The sequence below is a fragment of the Centrocercus urophasianus genome, unplaced genomic scaffold (assembly GCF_019232065.1).
Source record: "Centrocercus urophasianus isolate 14NV4802_14NV808 unplaced genomic scaffold, USGS_Curo_1.0 seq_14, whole genome shotgun sequence".
Classification (NCBI taxonomy): domain Eukaryota; kingdom Metazoa; phylum Chordata; class Aves; order Galliformes; family Phasianidae; genus Centrocercus; species Centrocercus urophasianus.
Window position 1 is genome coordinate 46297791 of NW_024884586.1, and position 27735 is coordinate 46325525.

The following is a 27735-nucleotide window of genomic DNA, read 5'->3' on the forward strand; positions in this document are numbered from 1 at the left end:
TGAGGAAGGACAGCCTTCTCTGCGGGAGCAGAGGAGGACTGTGGCTTATAGCCTTACCACATTCTGTGCAAACAACACAGAGCAGCTGTGTCCACCTCTGAACACTGCTCTGCTGAGCTTTTCTATAACTGGGTTCAACAGGTTGTGGGTGCCCCTGAGGACAGGAGGCTGACAAACACAGTGGCACACAGAAGTACCAGTATATGTTATCTTGTTAGGTGCCTGACCTGGAGATGAAGTCTCTCTTATACAAGGGTCTAAATGTCAATTACTCTCAACTGAGATTTACTCAGTGCAGTAAGTATCTCAGCTCAGTACAACACAGAGAATCAGCAAGAGCTCAGCTGAACAACTTTCTGTGCTTAGGGACTGGAGTGACTTCATCTCGTTTGCTTGCAAAAGGAGCTCACAAACATCCTGTATGAGCAGAAGCCAACAGTGTTGCAGAGTAGCAAAGAAAAAGGACACAGAGATCACATGTACAGACAGGCCATATATGATACACGCACTCATACAAGGCAGAATGCTATTGTTTATAATATTAGTATGCAATTAAAAGCTGCTGACTAAGTTCTAACATTTAGCTATGTATTATTTTCCTGCACAGGAATGAGAAACTAAAAAAGGGCACGTCAAATTCTCCCGACACCTTTTTTTTCATTATTGAACTATATATGTTGAAAGTCATGCATGATATAAGGAGTCAAGGAGCACTGAGAGACGAAGTGACTTGAGAGCGTGCTCCTGCTTCAGGCAATGATGGATTCTAGCTTCTTCCATGCTGCTAGAATTTAAGAGCTAGAGCTGAGGCTGCTCTGCTACCAGTCTTTTGCTCCTGGCCTTGGTGGACTATTCAAGACTATTCCATACGCTCTTCTGCATGTAACCTATAGGCTGCTGCCCATTCCTCTATAAGCTAGCACATGTTTTCCACAAAGCAGCAAAATATGGGAGGGTTATTCTTATTCATTTCTCCTTTAACTGCCGCTTCAAAATCCAATAACTGATGCAGATTTTATCACCTTAATCCTCCCATTCACACCTTTATGAATGCCAGCATCTTTTTTCCTGACAATACTCCATCTTGTTTCCTAGAAAACTTAATTTTCAAGATCAGAACATAACCTTTTTCACTCAAAGGAGCAATCTGAAGAAGCCCATTAAGGGTTGTAGGTATCCTACCATATCACTAATCTTTCCACAAACTCCAGTACCATTATCATTACCAGTAGCTGGGTTATACAGAAGGTCACCTCGTTCAGCCTACTTCAGATTTGCAAACTCACCACGGTCTGACTTTCATGACCTGTGCCAGGGCTTTCTGTCCTCTGTGGAGTTTGCAAAGATGATTCCTCATTGTCTTTATTGCATGATCGTACTATCTCAGCAGCATCCTGTAGAGAAAGAGAAAACAGTGGAAATATTTAGATCATTATTGCCTTGCTGTGCTTGAGAGACCTCAAAAAGTAGCAGCTCTCCAATGCATAGCAGTCCTGGACCAAGCACATTCATGGAGATGAGTTCTCTTATGCTTTTAACATAGATACATGGAAGCAGCAACTGTAGCTAACACATCAGATAATGTCAAGACACTGTGAAGAACATAGCAAAACACCACCAAAACTGTAGCTGGTCAGGAATATCAGATGTTGATCTTCTTGTTGACAAAGTGAATCTCTTCCACAGATAATCTCCTAACAAACTGTACATTTTATTGCCTCCCCAGGAGTTAATGAAATGAATCACTCCTAACAAATGCACCTTTCTGTCTTCGGGCTTGTAGAACAGGAAAGAACACTTAAATGAAAAAATTCAGAGTGATGTGGAAGACAGAGCAACTTAATAATGCTACTGCCCTGCATTTCTACACTTCTCTTACTTCAAAGCCTTCAGCATTACCTACGACTTCTGCAAACACTTTCCACAAAGATGAGTTCCTGCCCTGTTGAAATAAATCTGAGTTCATTACCTGTGCACCACCATCTGACAAGGTTCCAGAAGACCAAGAGGTTGCACTGTCCTCCTTACACTTTTCCTTGTATTTTAATGAGGGCCAGAAGCTCACATCTATCTCCATGACTGTACTTCCCTTTGAAAGTAATAGCAACTCAGCATTAGCTTGTGAACACGAAGCTCAAGCATCCCTTCAGGCAATGTAAATTACTGCAAACCTTTACTAACACTTAGTTCTTTCTGCCTTGCTTATCTACCTTACGTTTCCCAAATCTCACCTCCTCCCTTGCTTAATGGCTCTGCCAGATGAACAATAGCTGGATGACACTCCAGAGACCTCAAGAGTATCCTCTGCTTTTTCATGCTATCCCCGAACAAATACACAACAAAAAACCACTAAACTTACACCAAATCACTCTCTCTCTTTTCCTGTCCGCTAAAAACAAAATAACCCCCAAGTCCAGTATGTAAAGAAAACTGCACCAAAAAAGAGTGATTAGCCAGGCTACCATCTAACCTGCATTTCTCCAGGTCTCCATTTCTTTCTGGGCTATCTGATTTTGTCTGAAAGAAAATCCGCTTTTAAACCTTGTTTTTTAGGCTCATGTTTGCTACTAACACATGCATAAAGGTGTTACTGTATAAGTAATTCCATCAAAAGTAGGACCACACATCACAGAATGAGTTACTGTGTAATACAGACATTGATTCAAGCTCTGTTTCTTCATACTTTTTCTTGGTGTAACAAACTTGGCTTCATTTTACTCTAAATTATTTCATATCCACACTTTTTTATAATCTGTAACAAACCAGTTTATCTCACATATATATCTGTATATGTAAGACATATACTGAACTTACCTTGCTGTGAAAAGCATCTTCTGACTCTTCATCTAAACAGGGCAGAAGGGACATCAGTCCTCTCTTCTTCAGCTACAAAATACACAAAAGAGACAGTTCAATTACTCATGTTAAACAGTAAAAGCCTCTGCCCTCTTGCCTGTACACTGAAAGAAAATTACCACGTGGGGACCACTTTTGGACAAGCACCAAGCATTTGACACCAGACATTAAAGCAATTTATAAGCAATTAAGTAAAGCGATAAGTTATTAATTAATAACAGCTGCAGCTCCTAAACACCTCTAAAAACTGGGAGTTTTCAATATTTTGTAGTGTTTCAACATCACAGATGTAATTGGGACAAATTTTATTTTGCTGAATTTACTGAAAAATCCTCAACGACTGATCATTATCAGTAAACACGTGCATTTAACATTTTGCTGCTGATCACTTAGTGTAAACTCCATATTAAAACAGCTCATGCAAAAAAATAACCTGAGGCACACCTCCTTCCTGCCTTCTCCTAGCCAGGTATCATACCCAGTCTTCCTCAGACCATTTAAGAGGAGAGAAGTAACTTTGCTTCACAGCTGCAGGGATGCTCCTCTCTCAAAAGCCACTCCTTCTGGATAAAGAAGGGCTTTATACTTTCCTTCTTCACCTCCTGGGCAAGTGATCACAAAACGGTGCTCCACTCACCTGCACATCGGAAACATCAGTCCCTATGGAGTCAGTTTGTGCAAATACAGAGGCTGTGGGCTCATCTCCTGGTTCAGGCACTTCTTCCTGTAAGCGCTGGTGAAGCTCAGACATTGAATTCTTCATCCCGGTAAGGATGTCTTCCTTTCTTTGGCACAGCTTGATGATTTCTTCTTTTATAGCTTCCATTTCTCCCTAAGGAGCAACAACATCTGTAAGTACGCGTTTTTCTTAGTTAAACAAGAGGTAAAGTAACAAATGACACCTTGCATCTTACTGAGAATGGGTCTATTTGCCCTCTTCCCTTTTTCATAGCTTTGGGACAGTTCCCCATTGTCAGTGCAGGAAATGTCCTGAAACATGCAAAACAATAGCAGCAGACTCTGTTCAGGACGGCGCTTGCCACCTGTACGGCTGCAGTTGGTAGTCTGGAAGGAAATGTGGAAGGCTGGATAAATGAATCAAACTAGGTCTTGCATAGCCAGGGGAATATGAGTTTCCCTCAGGACAGAGGGAATGTAGCTGAGTTACATTACTCTGTGAGTCAAAGCAGATGATATTACTTTCAACCACCTTTTCTGGAAACCTGACACAGAACAACTGGGGTAGCCTAGATGAAGGCAAATACAGCTAGGGGTAATTCAGGGCTGAGTCTTCCTTGCATAAATTGAGTTAACAGAAGCAAACAAAAAAAATAAAAATAAAAAATGGAGGGTTTCAGTAACACAGCTAGGGACAAGAATTATCCCTTAGAATATGACACTGGGAAATATGGTCCTTCAGAAAGTACAAGGAACATGTTTAATGTTCTGCGGGGTCTAAACAGTAACCCAGATAACCCTGCGTTAACAAAAGGGAAACAAATCTGTCTGGCTTTCCTCCTTGTTCATAACTGTTACTCTAGCCAGTGTTCTGCCTTCAAAGCCCTTTTCTAGGGGTCTTTTCTCACCACTTGTTTTCCAAGTGAGCAAAGAGAGCAGAAGCAGTAACAGACCAAGATGGGTAAGCAATAAAATACCTCACCCCTTTCATTACTGGCAGTGCTAAAGCTCTTTGAAGTACTATGGCTTGATTAGAAAACTAAAAATCAGCTAAATACCCCACTGCAGAATGGGATCTGTCCATCAGAGGAAGCTTTGATGCTAGGCTTAAAATAATAAAGACACTGATTCCAGAGGCTGCTCTATCATGGTCTGAATAACGCTATGCAAGTAATAATCTGTGACAGAGCAAAGCAGTAAGACTGCTGGTTTTTGTCTCGACTACAGCTTCCTCCATAAACAATGCTACTGTGGCTGCATGACTAGGAGGGTGAAGGCAGGAAAAGAAGAATTTGCCAATTTCCCATATATTTATAAATGTTTGCTAGGAAAAATATTCGTATTTGTTTTACAGCAGGAGCAGACTTTATAGCACAAATGTCAGCTACTGCTTTGCCAACTTAACTAGGCAAGAAACCAAATCTTTACTGACACAACTTCCTCATTTGAAGCCCATCAATAAGATGGGCAATTCCAGTGCCACATCTATCAATGAAATGCTACAACTGTGAAACATATCTTCTAAAACAAGAGATATTAAACAGAAAGTCTTATGCTCAAAGACAAAAACAAGAGCCAGGAAACGAGTCATGCTTAGTACTAGCATCCAACATCCAATCACCTGAAAACAGAGCAACTATGTATTTAGGAAACAACTGAGAGATTATAGTTATTAAGTATGATGTATGTTTATTAACTGTATTGCTGCTGACTGCAAAAAGCTGAGCTTCTTAGAGGCACTTTATAAAAATACTCATTAAACTTAATTAGTCATTTCCCGACTTCTGCAGTGCTGTCTTTAAAACACTTCTTACTTTTGCATCAAATAAGCAATTCATCCATTACAGAGAGGACCCAACTCCTGGCAAAAAACAGCATCTGTCACCAGCTGATGAACACACAGCATGTCAGCAAGGATGAGGAAAGGGACCTAGAAGATCAAACCCTAACCAGAATCACCAAAAGTAACATTGCAATGATCAGAAAGGGACACAGTGCTTGCTTTATGCACTATCCCAAGGTGCTACCCCAGTTAACATGTAGCAGGATGATGAGTGCAGGCAAGCAATCAGTGCTGCATACTGTTTCACCACAACAGCTGAAAACAGCACTTAATTTTCACTGGAAGTTGATTCAGGTACAAATAGCACATCAAAACCAGTGACATCAAACATATGCCCAACTTGAAACTAGTACTGATTATAATATCTCTTGGTATACAGCAACTCATGTACCTACAGTCACACCACAGTGTTCAATTGCCTGCTTGACTGGAGCAGGGAGCAAAAGCACACTACTATTCATCAGTGCTACATGTTATCATAAATTTAGGGCATGACATGAAACCCACCTCTGGACAAGAAGCCTTCTGAGTGCGTGGCTGATATTCATCTGATTTTTCAGCCAAGTGATTCTTTAGGAATTGTTTCAGCTTTTCAATCTCTTGCTCACATTCTTCTGTTTTCTTCACAGCTTCCTGTGAAACAGTAACTCTTGAAATAATTTTGTATTAACTAGGACATAAACAAACTGGTCAGTAATGCAAATTGCACCAAAGAGTGCTCAAACCTCTTTTCCTTCTGTAGTTAGATGTAAAAGAAACTGTGCTTGCTCTGCTAACCCTGCAGAACTCCATCTTCACCACGTTCAGAGTTCTGCCTGGAAGCATATCATTGCCTACTCTGGAGAAGGACTATGAGTTTTAAAATGCAAAGTGGAACATATTTAACCACATTTACCACAATTTATGAGAAACTGAAAATAAAGAGAAATCACAGGGTTGGCTGGTTTCATATCAAGTTAGAAAGCCTACTTGTTTTAATTAGTGTTCAGGTCGTTATTGCCAGCTAGCTCTGCACCGGCCAGAAATGAACTGTGCTGTCCAGGCAGAAACTGCAGCTCAGAAGATAAGCCAACCACAGTTTCTAACAATTTGAATAGTTTCTATCAAATAAATATTTCCACCTTGTGTGAGCTTCCTCTTCTTGCATGACTTATGGAGAAAGCCTATTATATGTCATCAACAGCCAAATTCACTTTTATTCATTTGATAGTAACAGCAAAATCTCATCAATCAGCACTCCATGCAGAAGTCTGCAGTCTCCCCACGTTCATTGCTGTTTGCCTGCCACAGTTTATCACAATGTCTCAGGTAACTAAGAAACTGTTACATATACAAATAATAATATCTCCTGAAAACATTCACTTTGTAAAACATTTTGTAGCTTTGTTCCTCAGCATGTGGGCTGAGAATCAGAGAGTATCAACAGACTCTTCCTCAGGCGGCTGCAAAAGATAGCGAAGAAAATGCAACTCTGTAGACAGCAGGCTTAAACTTACTTTGCTGACAGCAACATGTGAGCAGCCTGGGAGGAGATAACTTGTCTGCAAAGCACTCACAGGCTCTGCCTTTCAGAGCAAAGAGTCTCTATCTATGAACAATAATGTTACTTTGTTCATTCACTTCTTCGCAATAGCAATCACTCCCACATGTTAGTAAAGTTTTGCATTATTAGTTTTTAAGTTACAAGTTTCAAAAGGCAAAAAGTGTTTTTCCCACTGAAAAAAAAAAAAAGCCAATTTGGAAAGAAAGATACCTAAGTGCAGTCTGTAATCTTAATGACATACATTAAGACAAGGGGAAGAAAAGTAGTTATTCTGCTACTCACCTTAAATAAGAAACTAAAAGTACTTCCAAAAGAGAGAGTCTTACCCATACCTACACTCTCAAATTCTCATAACCGTTCAGTAGTATCTCAATTTTACTTGACTAACTAAAGAATACTCTGTATTTAGACTCCAATTTCCACTATCAGACCAATACATGAATGCAGTCACTTTCCTGCAGATCACTCATCCATTCCCTATCTCCCATCAAGGAGCAGAAAATCTTATTTTATCCTTTTCTCGAAAGAACACACATTATGTCCTACTTGTGGTACTGAATCTGTACCAAGAAGTAATGCTTCTCTCTTTACTTCATTCTTAAATTTTGCTTTTCTTAGCAACTAGAAGACCTATTTGTGGAATAGGCCCTGCTGCCAGGAGTGTGAAGGCAGGTACTAAAAAAATGTCAACAGTACATCATCAAATATGCAAATACTGCCACTCCTTTGCACAGAGAGCTGGTAAAACATTGTGGCTTCCAGCTCCTCTTCCTGATGACACAGTTTAGGTAGCAATAGGTGTGGCTCTTAACAGGCTATAAGAGAAGCACAAAGGGCAACACACATTAAGTCTCCTAAAACCCTACCCTGAAGCATCTGCAGTATCTACTAAGGTTTTGTTTCTGTCAGACTTTTTCAGGTGTTAAACTGAAACTTAATTATACAGAAGTTCCTCGTATTACAGTACAGATAGCAAATATGTGCAACCACATCCAAGCACTAAAATGTCAAACTAATTCACAAAGCAGGGAAAAAAATAAAGTATGTATCTGCAAAGGCAGCCTGTCTCCAGTGTGGCCTTCCGTCTATTAGAATACCTTCTATTCTTCTAATGCAGCACTGAAAAATGCCATCCTTTAATAGCTGTATCCTTTGTAATCTCTTAGGTGGCGACAGAATTATACTTTCAACCCACTCAATAGAATGGGAAAGTCTTTTTTGCACAGCTGGATATCACTACAGCAAAGAACTCATTTTTCCAACCTGTTTTCTCACAAAGAAATTTTACTCAGCTACAAATTTTTGGAAGTCCATAAAATAAAGGCAAATGCTGAGCAAAAAAAAAAGATTACAGCTGCTTCAAAAAGGTAAAAAACCTAAACCTTGACCTATAGACCAATGCTCTTCATAAAGGAGTTAGAAGTCTCATGGTAACACTCAGTAATGGCAATGCACCAGGATTCCAAGGGATAAAAGTATTCTAAAAATTATTGAATACTTAATCTGGTAACTTTTTATCTGAAATATGTGTGCTTTACCATATCAATTATTCAGACCTAAGAAGGTATGAAGACTAAAACCCCAAGACATTAGGGATCATACAGATCTCTGTCTCTTTTCAACTCCAGGCATGCACATCTGTAGCGTGCTTGGGTTTGTCTCTTGGTGCTTTTAAAACTGAAAAGAACAGGAGGAAGGGGCCTACTGAGACAATCTAGTCCAACTGCCTGGCCACTGTGCAGTCAAACAAAAGTTAAAGCGTACTATCAAGAACATTATCCAAACATCTCTAACACTGACAGGAACGGAGCATCAATCGCCTTTCAAAGAAGCCCGTTCCAATGTTGGACCACTCTTGTGATAAAGGTACTTTTCCCAGCATCCCCCGGCACAGCTTTGTGGCACTTCCACTCGTCCTGTCACTGGAGACCAGGGAGTAGAGCACAGCATCTCATTTTGCACTTCCCCTCTTCAGGAAGCTGCAGAGAACAATGAGGTCTTCACTTGGCACCCTCACAGCCCCTCGTTGGATGTGCCTTTCAAAACTTTTACCAGCTTTGTTGCCCTCCTCCGGATACCTTCAAATGTCTTAATATTGCTTTTATACTGGGGACTCACAACTACAAGCAATATTGAGGGTGATGCCACACCAACGCAAAGTATAATGGGAGAATCACCTCTTTTACCATGCTGTTGCAAACCGTTCAGTGCTCCAAACTATCCAGATTGCTTCGCAAAGCCTCTGAACTCTCCGTGGAGTCAACAGCACCTCCCTATTTACTATCATCAAACCTGCTAAGGATGCATTCAACTCCTCCACCCAGATCATTGATAAAAACATTAAAGAGGACTGGTCCTAGGATTAAGCCCTGGGGAAGACCACTAATGACTGGCCACCAGAAGCCCCAGTCACAACAATTATTTGAGCTCTGCAGTTCTGCCAGTTTGTCACCCAGTGTAGCATGCACCTGTTACCTCACAACTGGACAATTTGTCCAGAAGGATACTGTGAGGAATAGTAACAAAGGCCTTACTAAAACCTGGAAAGATCATATCCGCTGCCTTTCCTTTGTCCACTAAGTGGACCTTATTGTAAAAGCAAATCAAATTACTGAGATGGGACTTTCCCTTCAATCTGTGCTGATTCAGCCTGACAAGAGCGATGTCCTTTGCATGCCTTAATTTCTCAATCTGAAAACAAAAGGCAGAGATTCACATTTTAGCTGTACTCTGTACATCTGGGCTCTGAAATGTTTAGTAGAAACTACATGGTCTAAATCACTCTGCTTTACTACAGTAGGCTTGGGAAACCAAATTGGCAAAGATAATGCACCAACTGAAACTCATTTCAGTTTTCTATCTACAGTGTCATGTTGTAATGTGCAATTACACACACACAAAAAGTTAGAACATCCCCCAAAACATTACACAGAGAACATGGTAGGTGCACTACATGCCTGTAAAATAAAGGTATTCGAGGTGATATCTTATGAAATTAAATAACATCAATGAATGCAAATCAATTACCTCCAGCAGTTCATTTTGTTCCTTAGTAATTTTTTCTATTTTTTTCAATTCTCTCAAAAGTTGCCTTGCTCTTAGGAAGACTGAGACAGGTTGTTTTTTCACCCCTGGCAGCTGAAGGTCTTCTTCATAGGACTGTATGTGAACAATGGTCTTCTGCATAGGACCAATATGGTCAAGTATAACCTGTTAGGACACAGGATAGATGATGAATGATTTAGTGAACTGTGAAAAAAAATCAAATTTACACCCATGATGTGCAAGAGTAGTTTTTTTTGCCTTTTCTATTTAAGAAGGAAAAATTTTTTTACTCTTAGAACAAATAAATGAAAATCCATGGTGATGCTCTTTAAAGAAAGAGGAAGATACAATCTGCATTTACAGTTCTGCTTTGTCTGCATATAAATACATGAGTGTTGCACAGTGATAAAAGGGTCATATTCAGAGTAGTTACTTATCTTAGTGCATGTCATTTTAAAGTACTGAATCTTGGTCACAAAGACAGTTTAAAAAATGGCCTAATCTTTTTGCTGTCACTATAGCCAACTCAGGTTTTTCTTTTCTGCACTGCTAACCGCCCATAAGATGCTCTGAGTTAAAGCTGACCTTCTACTGAAGGTCCTACAAACAGTCCCATCACTGCCGAGAAACACAGCTGAGATGGTGATGAATAGAAACAGAAACAAGGACAAACACCTGAAGCCAAGTTTCCCATCAAAGACAGCTTCTCATAACCCTTCATTCTGAGTGGATGCATTTTGCAATCACCTTTGCCAGTTCTGGATGGCAGAAATATGTGCAATTACATACTACACAATATACAAAATACATGGTTCTATAGAAGGCTCTGTGATCAGCTTTGGAAGAACAGAATCCAATAGCAACTCAAAAGTTCCTTGTTATCCTGAAGAAATCTAAAATCTGAGAACTTCAGAAGGAAAAATAAATAAATAAGAGCCCTGAGCCCTTTTCTTACTAACAGTTTTGTTAGACTCCCCCACAAAAAGACTTCATGTAAATAACCACAACTGGAACAGAGATGTTTATTCTCTCATTCACAAGCAGTCTGCATCAGGATTTTTCTGTTACTGTTTGCATATTATCCAGGCTTCCACTTAAAATCAGGCAGTGGGTGAATATTATTTTCTAGAAGAAATATCACTTTAGGTTTTCTGCATAATGTAGCCATTAGAGAACTGCTTCCTGCATAACAAAGCTGTGAGCAGTATGACAACATTTTTTATTCCTCCCCCAAAACAAAAACAACAATTTTTGCATGTCAGTCAGCTGACAATGTGGACTGCAGTTGATAGAAAAGATACCATAAAGCTTTGTTTTATTTCAGGTTTTATAGAAAAGAAAGCTGTCTGGCCAAGAGACCTCACCTCAGCAAGAGTTCTCTGCATGCTTGAAACAGGTGTGCGATGAGTCCCTTCAGCCTGTATTTCTAAAAGTATCTGCTGTATTTTTCCTCTATTTCTGGGAAAATAGGGCCTGATTTGCAGACTCTCATATTAGTTACTGTTTGATGATAACTGGAATAATATTTATTGAATGTACCAGGTCCTAACACTCCCAAAAATGGAAGAGTCAAATATAGCAGGAATACTTTTATACTATAGTTACACACTTGGCTGTCTACTGGTATGTTGTTATCAACTGTGCTTTAGTTTCAAATGTTCTAGGTTAGCCCAAGACTGTGCTTCTTGAAGGGATATCCCAACAGCCTCATTTCAGAGTTCATTTTGCACACTTGTCTAGGTATATGTAAATTCTATTCCCTTCAGATGAAACTAAAGCTGAAGACTTTCCAGAAGAATACCTAAAGACCTTTGACAACTAATAGATGTCCAGCATCCTGGACAAGCACGATCCTGAGTTATCTCCTAAAAGACAAACACAGCACAGACCTCAGGTCCCCTGAAGTATTTTGCCCAACCAATGTGCTCCTTTTGGATTTCACTACTTGTTACTGTAAATGTGTAGCTGAAATAATGTTTGTAATAACTATCATTGACCTGAGAGTTGGAGTATGTGTAATACTGACATTTCAAAGTCATACACTAAAAATTTATTCATTGCAGTACGTATTCACTAAACAGGCTTTTGCTGGAAAAAGCGTACATAGGAGTTTTCACAGACCTGTCCATGTTTAAGTTGGTCTTTAGGAGAAAGTTCCAACAGATCTTCTGATGATAAGATTGTCTTCATTTTCATAATATCCTTCTCAAACATTTTTACATGAGATTCAATGGCATCCAATTCCTAGATTTTAGGAACAAAGAATGTTTGTAGATAGTACAGTTTTGAAACTCCCTTCAAAAAACCAAAATCAATATGAATTTCTGCATTTACTCAAAACTTAAAAAGAAACACTGAAAAACAAATGCAGCATATGCAGAATGTGTTAACAGGACGTGTTAACAGCTGCTGCTGACCAAAAGGCTAGCTACCACAAACTATGCGTTGTCATAACATCTAAAAGAAGTAATAATCTATGGCCACCTAGTCTATTTTAAACCCCAAGTATGGAACTGAAATACCCTTGAAAAATCACATTATAAATCACTACTGGTGACAACAAACTTTTTCATTGTTGATATTTACCATTAAGAAAGAGGTCTAATTATGCATTCTAAATGAAGACTTATTTCAGATGGAAAATGGGTCTGCATACAGTATGGCTCCCAGACAACTCTCATGAAGACAGAGTCAAAGAACAAACTGTGCTGGAAGGGATCTTAGAAGGTCTCCATGGACTGTTTGGGACCTGATCCTGCTGAGATGCGGGAGCCTCCTGCCATGGGGATCTCACCCTTACTCTGAGTCCCTGAGACAGTGCTTGACCAACCTCCCTAAGGAGTATGGCGCTATCTTGTTTATAGTCATCAGTTACATAGCAGCAGGCAACAGTAGCCTCTCCCCTATATCCATCCCTTCTCTGGTCTGAACTGAGTCAGCTCTCTCAGCCTTTACTCCCATGAACTGTGCTACAGATCCTGACCACTCTTGTGGCTCTTCCTGAACTTGCTGCAGAATGTCTATGTCTCTCTTGCACCGAGAAAGCCAAAAACAGGCACATCACCCAGATGTGACCTCACAGAGCCTTGGCTCCATAAAACACTGCTTAGCAGGAGCTATACGTATCAGTGCGTTATCAACATAGTCTTTTTCCTAGAACCAAAACAAAGTATCACACAGACATTCCGAAGAAACCAATTCTGCTCCAGCTGAAACTAAGACACATGCAGACAATGTAAGCTGTACTTAATAACATTTGGTGATGCTCCGATAAAAAGAACTTACAGATCAAACAAACTTACATCAGCCACATGCTGGATCTGTGGAAGAATCTCTGCTATCTCTTGCTGTAACGTTGCTACTTCCTCCTCTGCTTCATTCAGCTGCTGCATTATACTGTCTGTTTCGAAGACAGGCGTTAGCTCCTCCAGCTCCAAGTAAACACTGTGCAGGAGATTTTGCTTTTGTTCTGAGTCTTCCAAAGCCATCTACAGACAAAATAAGAAATTAGTTTGCCTCCCTCACTGGTGACATCAAAGCTCTGAGGCGATTTGGATCAGAATGAATCAGTTTAATTTCCTGTACATCACTGACCAGTGCATGTACTTCCAAAAGCTTAGTTCAGATTAAAACACTTCGTGCTTAATGAAACCAAACTGTTGCATCCTGCAGGCAGAAATCTGAGGGGCTTCTGCTATGACTACTAGGGAATCAATTAGGTAAAATAAATCTACATGATCATGAGTCATGTAGAGGAAGGTTTTAAACTCTGAGATCTCACCCCCAAAACAGAAAAGTATGAGATGCTAAAGAAGGTTTCTCCCAAATTTCTTTGCAGTCATCAGGCTGAACCCAAGTACATACATGTCAGCCAGAGACATGAAAAGGGTTTCCTGCACACCAGTTAGCAAATAAACTGAAGCTCTGCAGAAAATATCTGGCCAGTTGTGCATGATGTGAACATTCTTCCCATCTTCCGCAGGTATCTGCATGATTTTTTTTATTAATTACAGCAAATGTCTTCATACAGAATAGTGAAGGGGTTGTAAGCAATATCTGTGACTCATTCAGCTTTCTGCCACCTGAAGAAAAGGACTGAACATATCTCTGAACTTTATTATGAGCCTCCAGCACATTTCTAAATCCACAAGCTTTCCAGCCTAGACCACATAAAAAACATAAATGCAAAAGAAAATAAGCTTTTGTTGGGAAAACATACACAAATTTTGTTAACTGCCATCTCCTCATTGTTACTTTGTGACCTGCAACATGTTGATCCAGAAACGTCAATCTCTTCTTGTAATATAGGAAAGAAATTCTGGTTAGTTTTAATAGAACAATCCACGTTCAGAGCACCAACTTTTTCTTCTGGTGTAAGCCAAAGAGTGGACATACAGAAAACTTCTATTTTAAATATGATACTGTTAGAAATCATCTTGGCATTTGCCTGGCCCTGTAACATTACAAACGTGATTCTTGAAGTCAGAATTATCTTCAAGACACACTGAGAACTGCCTTGCACATCGATTCACTTCCAAGTTTCTGGTAAGCGCACAGACCTCAAAACACCACTCTATTTGGGATCATGTGCACAACACAGAACAGGTACAAAACTGTACCTATTCGAAAAGTAATAACTGATTTTAGCCATGCAGCACACTGTCGTATATTTTTGGTAGATGCATGCTCTCCATTTCAGCACACAAGATAATTAAGTCCAACACTGAAAATTACCTATCTTTATTTCATGCCCTTAAACTGTAACCATTTTTCACTTAAAGTACTTATGGAAAATTATTTATATCAGTAAGGCTGAAGAATGCAAAACTGTGTCTTTATACAGCAACTAGTTATAATGAGAACAGACATCTGCACTAACACTTACCTGAAGGCCATCAGTGTACTTGTGTAGTCTTTTTGCAGAGTCATTCTGAACACCTGCTCTTAGCAAGCTGTTGGTGTTTTCTATCCAAACTTTCATGTCCTTCAAGAGTTCATCATATTCTTCCATCTTGTTGGCAGCCTAGTAAATGGGAAGTTTTTATAAAAGGGCACAAATACATTTCTATTCACTGCCTAGGATAAACACACGTATGGGCAAGACTTGAAGCAAACTGGATGCATTTTATCAAGGACAGATTAGCATGGTAATATAGAGAAGTACAATTGAAATTTTTCTGGAACAGTTTCATCTTCTAAACAAGAGTAATTTTGGTGTCCATGGGCATACATTTCATGGGGACACGGTTATGATTTATGTGGCAATGTTATTTAAATAGGTAGCACGTTGGTATCATAAATCATAACACTGCTGATCCAGGGGCAGGGATTGCCCATGCTAACGCATACCAACCACAATGCAGAGTTGGTCCTTTGGACTGGAAGCTGGAGGCAATGTTTGTCACTCCAGAAATTCTTAGCTATGTTAAGTCAACGCACCTACTCTGGGCTTTTCATCTGTTTGAGAACCTTTGATGATATTTTGTGTGAAGCCTTTGTTCGTTTATTTGCTTTGTTTGTTTGTTGTAAAGCTATTGCTTTGGCTTCTTTGTTAAAACAACACAAATTTTTCAAATTTGAGAAAATCTGAAGTTCACATTTGCCTCTACCTTGTTTAAAATGGCTGTTCTGCGCTCGGCAAGTTGTGAGACTTGTTGGTAATGCTGAAGGGGGGTCATTAAGATATCCATCAACTCCTGTGCGTGGCAGGAATCCTGCTCTACTATGTCATGCACTTCTGCATCCAGCTCATTGAGTTTGTAATGCCAAAGATCCAGCATATCCCAGATTTGCTGCATGTACAGAAAGGAAAAATGAAATATATGGTTGGGCAGAAAGAGTTATTTTTTCTTCATGTTGAGCATGTGGAATTGCAAAGCTTTTTGAACTGATGCAACAAGAACAGAACACTGCATCTGCCAGCATGATTCACAGCTATAAAAGCATGCATTTTCCTGTGAGAAAGAAAAGGTAAATGTTCAACACGTAAATGCTTGCTTGTACCTCTTCTATTAAAGACACAGAATGAATGGAGACAGCTTTATACTCCTGATAAACCGGGTTCTGTAAAAGCAACCAAAAATCTTTCAATGCCCACCAAAAAAAAAAAAAAAAGGCAAAATTACCTTCTGAACTTCTTTGGCTTTTGCAACACTTTCAGTCTTCTGTTCCAGCATCTTTTCAATAGCTTGAAGGCCATTGTTAATAGTCTCCGCTTTTCCTTTCAGCACATACTGAGGAGAACTCTGCAAGTTTTCAAAGCTAATCTGTCACAGTAAAGAGAAAATGATATTGGAGATTACAAAGATCCACTTGTTTCTGTGTACCTCCTCACTAAAAATACTGGAAGTCTTTTTATGTTCCTTTTGATGAGTCACTTAAAAACATCAGAATGGAATTACATTTCCTGGGAGAAGCATCAATGTGACCAGACTGAATGTTCCCATCTTGTTCAACATTTTCTCCTTCCTTAAAATGACTGGCAATCATGAACCAAAAACTAGTAAGGTGCTGCAACTCCCTGAATTCAGCTGACTCCTTTCTCATCTGCAGCAGTGCCTTGATTATTTCTTCCATTTAAGAAATAAGGACGCTGAGAAGCATCAATGTGTAGTGAATTTCTGAACAAAAAACCCTGGATTTTTTGTTCAAATCAAAACACCAAAGGGCCTAATTTCCAATTGAAAGAGAGAAGATCTCAGGTATTGAGTCAGTGCTGAAGCAGAGAACTGAGAGACAGAAGGAGGTACCAGGTTACCATGAACAAGAAGAACTGCAGGGGGTGAGAAAGTCCTTGCTTGCCCAAGGTGATGTCTCTTCTCACTAAAACCTGCTAGCTGTTAGGGTCAGCTATCAGTACTCTGTTAAATCATGGTAAATTCCCTGTGCTACAGGCCTGGGATTTATGGAGCTCAACTGCACGTCACATTGCACAGCTTTATGCAGCGTGGTTACATGAGATTTCTAGTTTACCACTTACACAGGTTTGTCACTACTTATTCTGAAATACCTACCCTTCTGTGGGAAGAGAAATAAGGAACGTTACTCATTTAGTAAATTATTTGCTTTTATTTCTTTCTACTTGTTAGTTTATTAAGATTCTGACAGGTATTGTCAGAACAATATAATACCCATACTAAGGTACTTTGTTGATAAAACTACAGTAATTAAAATAAATGTATAGGAAAAAAGACCTACAGTCCTTCTCTTGGGTACTCGTGCTTATACAAAACAAATTATCAAGTCTAGTCCATACTTTGTGCCTACAACTCTGTGGAAAAAGGAACTCAGACTGTAATCACCAAACATTTCAGCATTATTACTACCCTGAAGTATATTCAGCATGAAAAATTACTGATGTGTGCAGTGGTAGTTTCTTTCCACAAAACAAAGCAAAAACATGGAACAGAATCACATATGAGCAATGTGACACAGCTGGAAATACGAAAGCAGGCTGTTCAATAGACTTCTGTCGTTCCTCAGACAATTTGCTGTATCTGTCAATGTTCTGCTCATCCAGGATTTTTTTTCAGTAGCTCTTAGTGGTCTGCATTTATAGTACTTGTCACGTAAAATGCATGGCATCAGAAATACATTTTATGTTCATTCTTACATTAGCTTAGAAAAAAGTAGAATGCCATTAAAATAAGACAAGTTAATTCATTTTAGCACAGACTGGTACCTCCTGCTATGCGCCTACACTGATCTCCAGTTCCCATAGAATTCATCTGGTTTCCTTCAGGCATTTAAAAAAACTCCAATACATTCTGTATTGTTTTTCTCTACTCAAAACTGAAATGTTTCCAGGGCAATTCTTGCACTTCAACACGTAACATATGCACTGGGATAATCTTTCATCTCAGAAATTGAAACAGCAAACCAAAAACAAAAATCAACCCAAAGCATAAACACTGTTTTATTCCTCCTTCTCCTTCTCTCTCCTATCTAGTTGTCAGTTCTGAAAAGACTTGTTCCAATTTGAAATGAAAGCTGTAAAAATAAACCTAATTAAAGCTAAGAAACTGTAACGAATAGGTCTCTAAATATTCAATACAACATAAAACAAATGAATAATCTGACAGACAAAAAGAGTCATTGGATTTAAATACTGTTCCATTAATCTTTCAGGTTCTATCAAATTAACTACAATTTAGTCTTCAAAATTGGCATAATTATTTCTGCAAGAAGTTAACTGAATTCTTTTTTCATTTTGAGAAGAAATGAATAAAAACAATAGCTATAGCACAAGAGAATTTCATCCCAAACTTTGAATATTACATTACTTTCCTTTAATTTTGTTTTCAGTTAACTGCTTACATTCCCTTTGTACAGAAAACATTGCAAAAAAAGCATCTCATTGTAATTTAGTTACCCAAATACTCTGCCTGCTTTCAAAGGAATGCTGTCATGTCCCAAGAAGTGGTACAAAGAGCCATGCTGTGATCCTTTACCATACATGCAAGTTTATTTTTTTTAAAAGTGGTTTCAAAGGAGTCTTTTGACTCAACTGTAAAAACTCTTCTCAGTTAAGTTTAACTAATACTCCAACCAACTCTGACTACTAGCTCAGCGTAAGAACCAGACTGGACAGAAAATCACATCTATATCATATCCAAGACCTTGCTGCTAGTGGTTCTATCATGCTCTCTTTCAACACCACCACCATTTCATATTCAGCTGCTTACTGGAAGTTTATTCTAAAAGAAGACAGTTAACATTAGGAATTTTTTCTTCAGCACACCCTTTCACCTGAAGTAAAAAGGTGAATTTAAAAATAATCAATGCTTTAATTTTAAATTTGAAGTTACAAAATTCATCCAATCTTGCTGGATGAATACAAAGAAGTATGTATGAAAATCACATAAGCAATTACCTTGTCTTCCAAGTCTTGTAAAGTTTTCTTGCAGTCCTCCAGCTGTGCTTCAGTTTCTGCAGGAACTATTGTGTACATTTCAGAATATCTGATCCGGAGTTTCTCCATGATATCCTTAAGATTTTGACTTTCTTTATCAATCACACTCTGAACTTCCTATGAAATAGAGATTTTTTTACCCATTTTTTTCTTGAGCACACATGCATGTGTGTAGATATATACAGATATCTTGTGGTTTACATTTCTTGCCACGAGTATGAGTCAGAAGAGCTGTTTTTGAGACACAAATCCTACTCTGACTACCTCTGCAAGCAGATTAACCTCAAGAAATACTCCCTCATTTAATCAAATGATGCTTTTCAATCTATAAGAATTAATTAAACTTGATACTATTCCATGTCAGGCAACTGATGTATTGGTATTTATTGACAGGTATACCAATGTAATCATAGAAAGTGCACCAACCATTAAATGGTAACCTTTGTGCCGTCCCTCCTGCCAAAAGTGTATTTTCTCTTTTAAAGATGTTTAATAGCCAATGTTCATTCCCTCATTATTATTAACAACACAAAAGCCACAAAAAGCAACAGATTTCAAGCTGAAGTGTCTGCTTTCAGGCAATTATACAGAGCAGCACAGCGGGCTCCTTTCAAAGCAGTAGTTTCCAGTCCAGCATGAAGAATGCTGGTTTTATGAGATAAAAGAAACTTGAACAACTGTCTAGAGCCCGTGGCCTAGAAATAAAATCTGACCCAAGTCCTCTTGCAGAAAGAATGAAGAAACTCATTTGTTTTGAAGGTTTTCTAGAGTTTCAAGTAGGAAAGTTCTGTTTTATGGCTCCTTTTCCCACTATTCAGCTATTCGAGAAACTCAAACGTTAACGATGCTGTTGGGCAAAAAGCTCCCACCGGGCATTAAAATTAACATCTTTTTTTCCATTAACTCCCAGTTTTTGCATGGGAATCTTTTCTCTCATACAAATGCAGTTCACATAAGATATACATGAGAGTCTGAAATTGATTTATTTCCTGTCATCTCAAGACAACTGGCTCTGATAGAAATAAATAAATGAAATGAAACCATGAAACATCTGCGTGCCTAATTCTACAGCAAAGTAAGCCCTTGTACCAATTAACACTACGCCAGTATTTACAGGACTTTACAGATTCCCCGACTTGAATTTGCAAGAATCAGTTACAATACCAGCTACAACACCAGTGTCCAAAGGAAAACCTCCAAAGCAGGTCTCTGCAAACTGGTTTCTGTATACAAATGCATGCCCACATTTTACAGGTTGGTTAGTTGGAAAGCATTTGGCTGTTAAAAGTGTCACCTTTTTTTTCCAGGGGGTTAGTCTGACAGAGCTCAAATTCTCTACAGATCTTAGTCGGCTAGAATAAATAAATGATAACGTTCTAAAGTTTAAAAATAACTTAAATATAGTAAAAATAAAATTTTGATCAAGATCTAAAAATTAAGAGAACATAAATAAAATAACACTAAATCAACATGATTGAAATAATAAATAAATAGACACATATAAACCAAGATTCTGGAACTAATAGGAATAGCATTTTGTAAAGTCCAGTATTCAAAGAAGGCTAACAGAAATATACTGAAATGACAGAAATGTATTTTAAAATGTACTGGAACTGTGCAGAGTTAAAGCTGGTGGATCAGTGGTCCTGGTCACAATTTGAAAGCAGTTACCAGATTAATTGACTTATGTGGAATCAGATCCAGAGCATTCAAAGCTGCCCTGGTTAGATATGCAGAGGAGGAAAAAGTACAAGGTATACACTGAGCAGTCCTTCCTAAAAGGCACGCTGGTTGTGAATCTCTTACCAATCTATGAAGGCTTCTGCTAAATGAGCTAGTAGAGGAAGAAGAGTGCAAATCAATTCCAGGGCAGGCCAATCGTTTCCCGTTGAGCCAGACTCATTCTCTTTAACTCAGTGTGCATATGGATATACATACTTTGCAACTAATTTTATTTGGAGCAATTTCAAGCCCCAACATAAAAGAGAATATATTCCAAAGATTCCCACAGAGTCACAGGACAACTGCTAACCTTTAGCTGTGCTGCCTTTCCAACAGCATCTTGGGAGAGCACAGATAGAGCATTCTGTAACGCATTTTTCACAGCATTTATTTCTTCGGTGATCTTGTTCCTCTCTTGAATCTCAGATTGTATCAAATTCTTATGGTCTTGAGTCTTTTCATACAACCTATGACAGATTTCCAGCAAGAATACACTGTGTTAGATTTTATGGAGTAGAAGTTATCAGACCACACCTAATGTAGAATTTTTTGTAAATATCCAGAACATTTGCTTGTATTTTCATATCATTTTATGTAACTAAATCTCTGAGTGTCTGCCGTTTATGCTTCAATTTCTTAGAAAGTGAGTCTTCAGATATTGCTAAACAGACAGCATGGCTATTTAACCAGGAATGACGCTCCAGAAAACAGCTCATAATCTCAGAGTCTGAAAACCACGGCAGAGAAAAAAGACATTAACAAAGATTTCCATGTAAAAAATAAAGCATGCAGAAGGGTGACTGTAGTCTCAGATTTGCAAAAAACATTTGAGGTAAATCTTAAACAGTCATTAAGGCACTAATTAAGGTAAAAATAGTGCAAAACGTGCAAGGTCTGACTTTCAGAAGAGTAGAAGACTTGTACATCTCATTCAAGTTCACTAGAGCTTGGAGCTTCCAAAATCAATCATGAACACTAATATTCTCTCCTACATTTGAACTGCAGCCCCACACGACATGATCAGGCTTGAGTCTTCCTCCCCAACTAGTGTCTCTCATTGCCCATTCTGAAGACAGCAGATGGGTTAGATGGAGCACTAGTGTGACTCAGCACACTATCTTTTTTAAGTCAATACATCTTTCATATATTCTTCAATATCTAATAAAATGCTGCTCTTACAAGTTATAACTCCCATGTTATAACTCCCACCAATCTTTTGTACCACTTACTTTTTACAGCGGTCTTGCATTGTCTTTATCTCACATAAGGCAGGAAGGGCAGTCTCTGCCTCCATGTTTTCAGATGTATTCAGGATGTTCCTTATTCGGTGAAGAAGTAAGAGCAAGAGGAGCTGCTGCCTGCTGATGTTCTCCTCAAATGCATACACAGAATCCAGTAATTCTACCAGTTCCTCTCTGGTGGCTTTTTCCTTTTCTTTAAGACTTTCTGGCTGCTCTTCCTGGAGCTTATCAAGAATTATTGCTTCTCGTTCCAGCTAAGTAAACAGCATGCCAAAGAATGAGCTCAAGTGCTTTTTTAATTCATCAGCATAAGTTATATTATTTATTTACTCATATGCATAACTAAATAGTAGGAACTGCATATCCAGAAAGCTTGAACCTCTGATGGGAGGCAAAACATTTGAGTTTGTTTTAACAAAGAACAAAGCCACACACAGAGTCATGCCGGGTTCAGACAATGTATGCTGTAAACATCCCCATCATTCCTGACTCCAGGTTCAAGAAAGTCTGGAGGTAATTGGCTGATTGGTGTGGAAAAAAAAGCAATGTTCTGTATTGATCTCAGTCCTGCTCAGGTAGATTTACTATCTAAGGGTCTCAGGTCAACCACATTCCTCAAAACTTGCTGTTTGTTAGGCAACTCACCTCCTCGTTGATGAACTTCCATTCTTGTTTTAGTTCTTCACAGTTGATTTCCAGCTCTTTTGCTGCCTCAAGCAAACCCAGCCAATTTTCCCACAGTGCTGTTACAATCCTGCCCAGGGCCCTGTCACTTCCCTTGCGTAATCTCATCAGCTCTCCTGAGACCTGCCTTAGCTTCACAAGATCATCTTCAGCAGAGTCAATGTTGGAGACTAAAATCTTATGCAAAAACAAACAAGCAAATAAATAAATACAGCCTATCAGAAGTGTTAATGAAGCATTAAGTAACATGATTAGAATCCTCTATTAAAATAGCAATCACTTCACTGAACTGGCTAAATACAGTTTCACTGACGGAAATTCTGTATTGGCTGAGACTATGGAGAAAAGGGAAATAAAACAAGCAAAACCATCAGAAGAACAGCACACACGAGAAATTAGGTTGCTTTTACTTTATGGTTATTTGGAAGGGAAATGAACGAGCTCTAGTTACAGACACACCATATGAAGAGTCTGTAATACGGTGAGTACTACAAGACAGCAGAAAGGTTCATTGTAGCAGATGTATGGTGAGGAGAAAGCAAGAGAGTCCTGGATGGGGAAGTAGAAGTACTCTGACTTTCCCATCTAGGGAAAATAACAGCGATTTGAGAAATCTGATCAGTCCAGGTCCTGCAAAGCAGCAATGAGGAATTCGAACAGAAATGCAACACCGACTAAAGCACAGGTAATGTTTGATTTTTCCAGACTAATATGTACTTTTACATGGCACATTGTAATCCAGTCCACTTACAGATACCTGAATACATGTTGTGGTTTAGTATATACCTAAATACAAGATAACTGCACTGCTTACTACTCTGATATCGTATGCCCTGCATAACTACATCACAGTTTTGCACGAGTCTTTGAAGTTCTTCACATCCTCTCTTACCTTGCATTCCTGTAAGTTCTCCAAAGCTTCCTTATAAGACATTGGTGTTTGAGATAAAGACTTCCCAAGCATCTTTCCCAGATTGTTAAGATCATCACACACTTTATCTTTGCATTTGGAATAGCTTTTGTATTTTTCCAAATATCTGTAGGAAACAATTACAAGACCAATTATAATTTGTTATGTTTGATTGTTTCTCCAAACATAACACCCACTAGAACAATAAGTAAAAAAAACTTCTAAACTAGCATTACTTACTAATTAATTGGCAAACTGTCTTCAATTTGTGTTTTTTTATATACTTCAGCTCCAGAATCTGAGATACTAAAGAGATACAGGTACAAATATCTCAGGGATAAAGAAATGTAGGTAAGAACATGAAACATATCAGCCAGAGCTGCTTGAAAGAATTGTCTGTCTTCCCTTCAGTCTCCATTATTTTCAAACATTTTTTTAGAAATACAATTATTATCTGTTAATTTTCCTTCCATTAAAGTCACACCTAGGCACAACAAACAACAGTTCTTTCTGCTGAATTACCTGGCTCTGTAAGAGAAGAAACTAAACTCCATTTTTTGTCATAGGTAGGAATACGACCTAGGAACATGAACCTACCTCTGTCTGTCAGCCTCGTTTCTCTGAATCTTCTCTTTTAATGCCAAACTTTTATTGACTAGTTCTCTTAAAGTATTTTCCAGACATATTTTGTCTTCTGGTTTCACCAGGTTTTTCAGCTTGGAGTACAACTGCTCTATGTCAGCCTTTGCAGAGTCGAACTCTTCTTGTTTCCACTGTGGGGTTTGATAGGTGTCCTCTGAACTGCTGAGCTCTGCTGCAGCAGAACAAACTTCAGCTTCACAGTCCTCAAGGAACTTGGCAGCCCTCTCAACAGCCTTGGTGTAAAGCTCACCAGCCTTACATGCCTCCTCCAGAGCAGACTGAAAGTGTTTGAAAGACAAAGGAACAATCAAGAAAGATTGCTGTGCTCCTCTGGATGGCCAAATGGCCTTCTCAGAATTTCACGTGGCTGTCTTCAAGACCCAAACTCATAGAGCAAATGCCCTCTATTACCCATGTAGCCATAGAGAGGTGCTGAATGCCTTCAAACATAGGGACAGGGGGTATAAAGGAGCCACCAATACTGGAAAATTCCAAAGCAAAGGATGGCAGGACATAAGAATCATAAGTTTCATTACGGACATGGACATAGACTTTTATTAAATATACTTACAACACGGGCAGCAATGTCTGTCTTCAGTTGTATTTCATGATCTGCCAGCGCTCTTAATTTTGTTCCTAAACCAGCAGCAAGAGATTTTTCTTCTTGACTTTCCCTCTCTTTTTCCATTATACATTTAATAGCAGAAAACTCTGCTGACATCATATTCTGAATTGATTCCCATCGCATCTTTTCATACTGCATCATTTTCAAGTCTACTACTATTGGCTGCTGGAGCTCTAACTGAACATGCCTTATGGCATGGGATAGATGCTCTGCCACATTCTGGATATCTTCCTTGTTTACATATTGGAGACTAGAGACCAAGTTTTGAAGAAACAGACTCAATTCCTCAACATCTGTCTCCAGGCTCTTTATTTCTTGCCTCTTTGATTCTTTGAATAGCGTGTGTAAAACCTCATTTTTGTTTATTTGATTTTCTACCTCCTGGATTAAGCACAAAATCTGTTGAATTGTCTGAAGCAGAATCTGTGCAGATATAAGATTCTCAGCAGGAGAAGAATTAGATCTATCATTTAATATATTTGCTTCTTTTCTTGCAGCAGATGTCATAGTCTGGATTTCATTTAGCAGTGCATGAAACTTATCACATTCCCTAATAACATTACCAAAATGTGTTATCTTCCCTTTAATTTTATTTCTAATTTTAAAAAATTGAGTTTGCAATTCATGCAATTCATCCAGCTGTAATGAATCCCAATTTAGACCTATGCATTCAAAAATTTCTTTGAACTTCATTATTTGTGACAAATTAGACTGTAAAGATAATACTTTCTCTTCAAGTGCTTTGCATTTATTCTTTACTTCTTGCGTGGCCCCTGTCAGTTCTTCTTCCAGTTTCAATTCACTACACTGCAGATCACTAAGCTCTTGTTTCAACGAAGTTATTCCTTCTGCAAACTCCCTGTAGACTGCTATCTTTTTTCCCACTTCATGACATTTACTCTGAATTTGCCTCTGTGTCTTCCTTGCTCTATTTTTCAGACTTCTTAATTGGTCAATCAAAAATAATTGTTCAGATAGACTCAGTTCCCCAGCTGTGACCTGACTCTCTTCACAATGGGATGAGATAAGCCCTTCAATCTCTTGTATGTCCTTTAAAATCTCCTTTAAAATGTCCTGTTGACTGATTAATTCTGAGCAAGTGCTGGTTTGGTTCATATCAGGCTTGCCAAGTGTCTCTGCATTTCGAAGCTGACAGTGAACTTTCTCTACTTCTGCAATAAGTCTTTGCCTCTCTTCCAGCTGAAGCTCCAGGTGCTGTAATCTTTCAACAGATTTTAAAACAAGAGCCTTGTATGAATTCTGTAATGCTTGTAGGAGGAAAGTCATATCAGAGATCTCCTCTGGCTTCAAGTTGGGAAGGATGTGCTGGAGCTCATTACCCAGTGTTTCAATCACAGGCTCTCTATCTAGAACTTCATTCCTCATAAGCTCACAATTTCTGATCTGGGATTTAACATCGCAGGGGAAAAGTGCTGCTTTCTGATCAAGAGAGGACAGCGAATCTTTGACCCATGAAATATTTTCTTTCAGCTTCTTCATTATGTCTTGTTTCTTCACAACAGGACCAGTGATCCGAACATCATCTTGAGGAGTATGTTGTTCTGATAAAGCTTCCAGTTTGCTCTGCAAATCCTGTATACAGCTCTCCAGAGCTATCTTTTCTTCATCGCTCCAAATTCTTTGCATCTGCAGTTCTATCTTTCTTTTTAACAGGGAAAGACCATGTTTAATATTCTGTAACTCTGCAGTCCAAATTATGGGGCATTTGGCTTTTTCTCCAGCTGAGGAACACAACTCTGTTTGTAAATACTGCTCTTGTATCAATCTCTGAATATCCTGTGCTTTATCCATAAGCGTGTTAAACTCATTGATTTCTGCCAACACCTGATCATGCTTCTTCTGCACTGCCTGTTCCATGTGCTGCCACCACTGCTCCAGTTGCCTCATTTGGCTTGCAGTTAACACTTTGTCCATGCACGTTAAATGCTGAGACAAAAGTTCTTGTTGAGTTTTCAGCTGGTTTAGAACATCTCTTTCTTTGTGTAATGACTGTACACATGCCTTAATTTTCTCCAGTAGAACTGCGTTATTCATAGGACCCCTGTCAAAAATATGAACAGGTTTATAAAGAAAAAAAAACATGAACTACACATATTCTAAGAGAGTTTCATCACACAGATGATTCATTCACTTCCATTCACATCTATAGCTTTCTTAATGCTCTCTCACAAGTGTCCTAACAACCATAACAGTATGACTTTCTTGCTTATCCACACAGTGTTAGCTATTTCTAGATACCTCTGCAGTTAAAGGTACATTCAAACACGTATTCTTTAAAACAGCAGCATATACTAATACAACAGAATGTGCCACTTTCTAAAACAAAAGCTGTCTCTCTTTTCAAAAATAAACAATACTGTTAAGTTATGTCTAAGTGAATTAACAACAATTTATATTGCTATTCAATTAGGAAAAAAACTTGGCTAAAAGAAAAACTTCCAAATTCTCACTCCTTCAGAATTAATCTGGGGAAAGGCATCTGCTTGTCTTTTATTTCGAAGAGCATTTTGAAATTCACTTCTAAAATACATCCAGCAGATACAATTTCATTCAGTTCTTTCCAATCTGCAAATCAACAATTTCCTAAATCGTTTTAAGTTTTCTAATTAATGTGGTACCTTACTGTGACTGATGGACAAGTTCCATGTTTTGAAGGTTAACTCATAAAAAGTACTAAATGTTTTGCATGCATTGGTTACCTTTGGATTGGTACTACAGTTATTTATTGTTGTGTCCTTTCTATCAATTAAGTTAATTTTTCGGAGTTATGAGTTACTAAATTTGGCAAAAGAATTAGAATTAATGAGTGTTGAAAAAGAAATATTGCTCCAATTTCCTAGCTAATTCATTAAAAAAAAAAAAACAATATTTCATATCTGACATATTTTGCAAAAATATTTTAATATGGCATCCATACAGATATTTAGCAAAGCAACCAATTTCTTTGTTTTGCCTAAAAACAAAAGTGAGTAGATGTTGCTAAAAGGTTACAGTAGAGAATCACCAGTAATAAT

The 27735-nt window shown here is 38.5% G+C and overlaps 1 protein-coding gene across 6 annotated transcripts in view; it reads right to left on the reverse strand.

Annotated features, from left to right (window-relative positions):
• The window catches only part of SYNE2 (spectrin repeat containing nuclear envelope protein 2), a 155073-nt gene that overhangs the window by 70496 nt on the left and 56842 nt on the right, over window positions 1-27735 (reverse strand). For 5 of the 6 annotated variants that reach the window (XM_042814203.1, XM_042814202.1, XM_042814201.1 and 2 more), the window contains exons 49-66: window positions 24647-26762; window positions 24031-24353; window positions 23416-23560; window positions 22485-22700; window positions 21828-22093; window positions 20909-21065; window positions 18838-18993; window positions 16091-16231; window positions 15575-15757; window positions 14851-14988; window positions 13268-13453; window positions 12087-12209; window positions 9948-10130; window positions 5885-6010; window positions 3494-3688; window positions 2815-2886; window positions 1970-2089; window positions 1287-1394 (exon numbers count right to left, since the gene is read on the reverse strand). In XM_042814203.1, the coding sequence (XP_042670137.1) occupies window positions 1287-1394; window positions 1970-2089; window positions 2815-2886; window positions 3494-3688; window positions 5885-6010; window positions 9948-10130; window positions 12087-12209; window positions 13268-13453; window positions 14851-14988; window positions 15575-15757; window positions 16091-16231; window positions 18838-18993; window positions 20909-21065; window positions 21828-22093; window positions 22485-22700; window positions 23416-23560; window positions 24031-24353; window positions 24647-26762 (4954 nt within the window). The remainder of the gene's footprint in view (window positions 1-1286; window positions 1395-1969; window positions 2090-2814; window positions 2887-3493; window positions 3689-5884; window positions 6011-9947; window positions 10131-12086; window positions 12210-13267; window positions 13454-14850; window positions 14989-15574; window positions 15758-16090; window positions 16232-18837; window positions 18994-20908; window positions 21066-21827; window positions 22094-22484; window positions 22701-23415; window positions 23561-24030; window positions 24354-24646; window positions 26763-27735) is intronic. The other variant, XM_042814205.1, reaches the window with a different exon arrangement.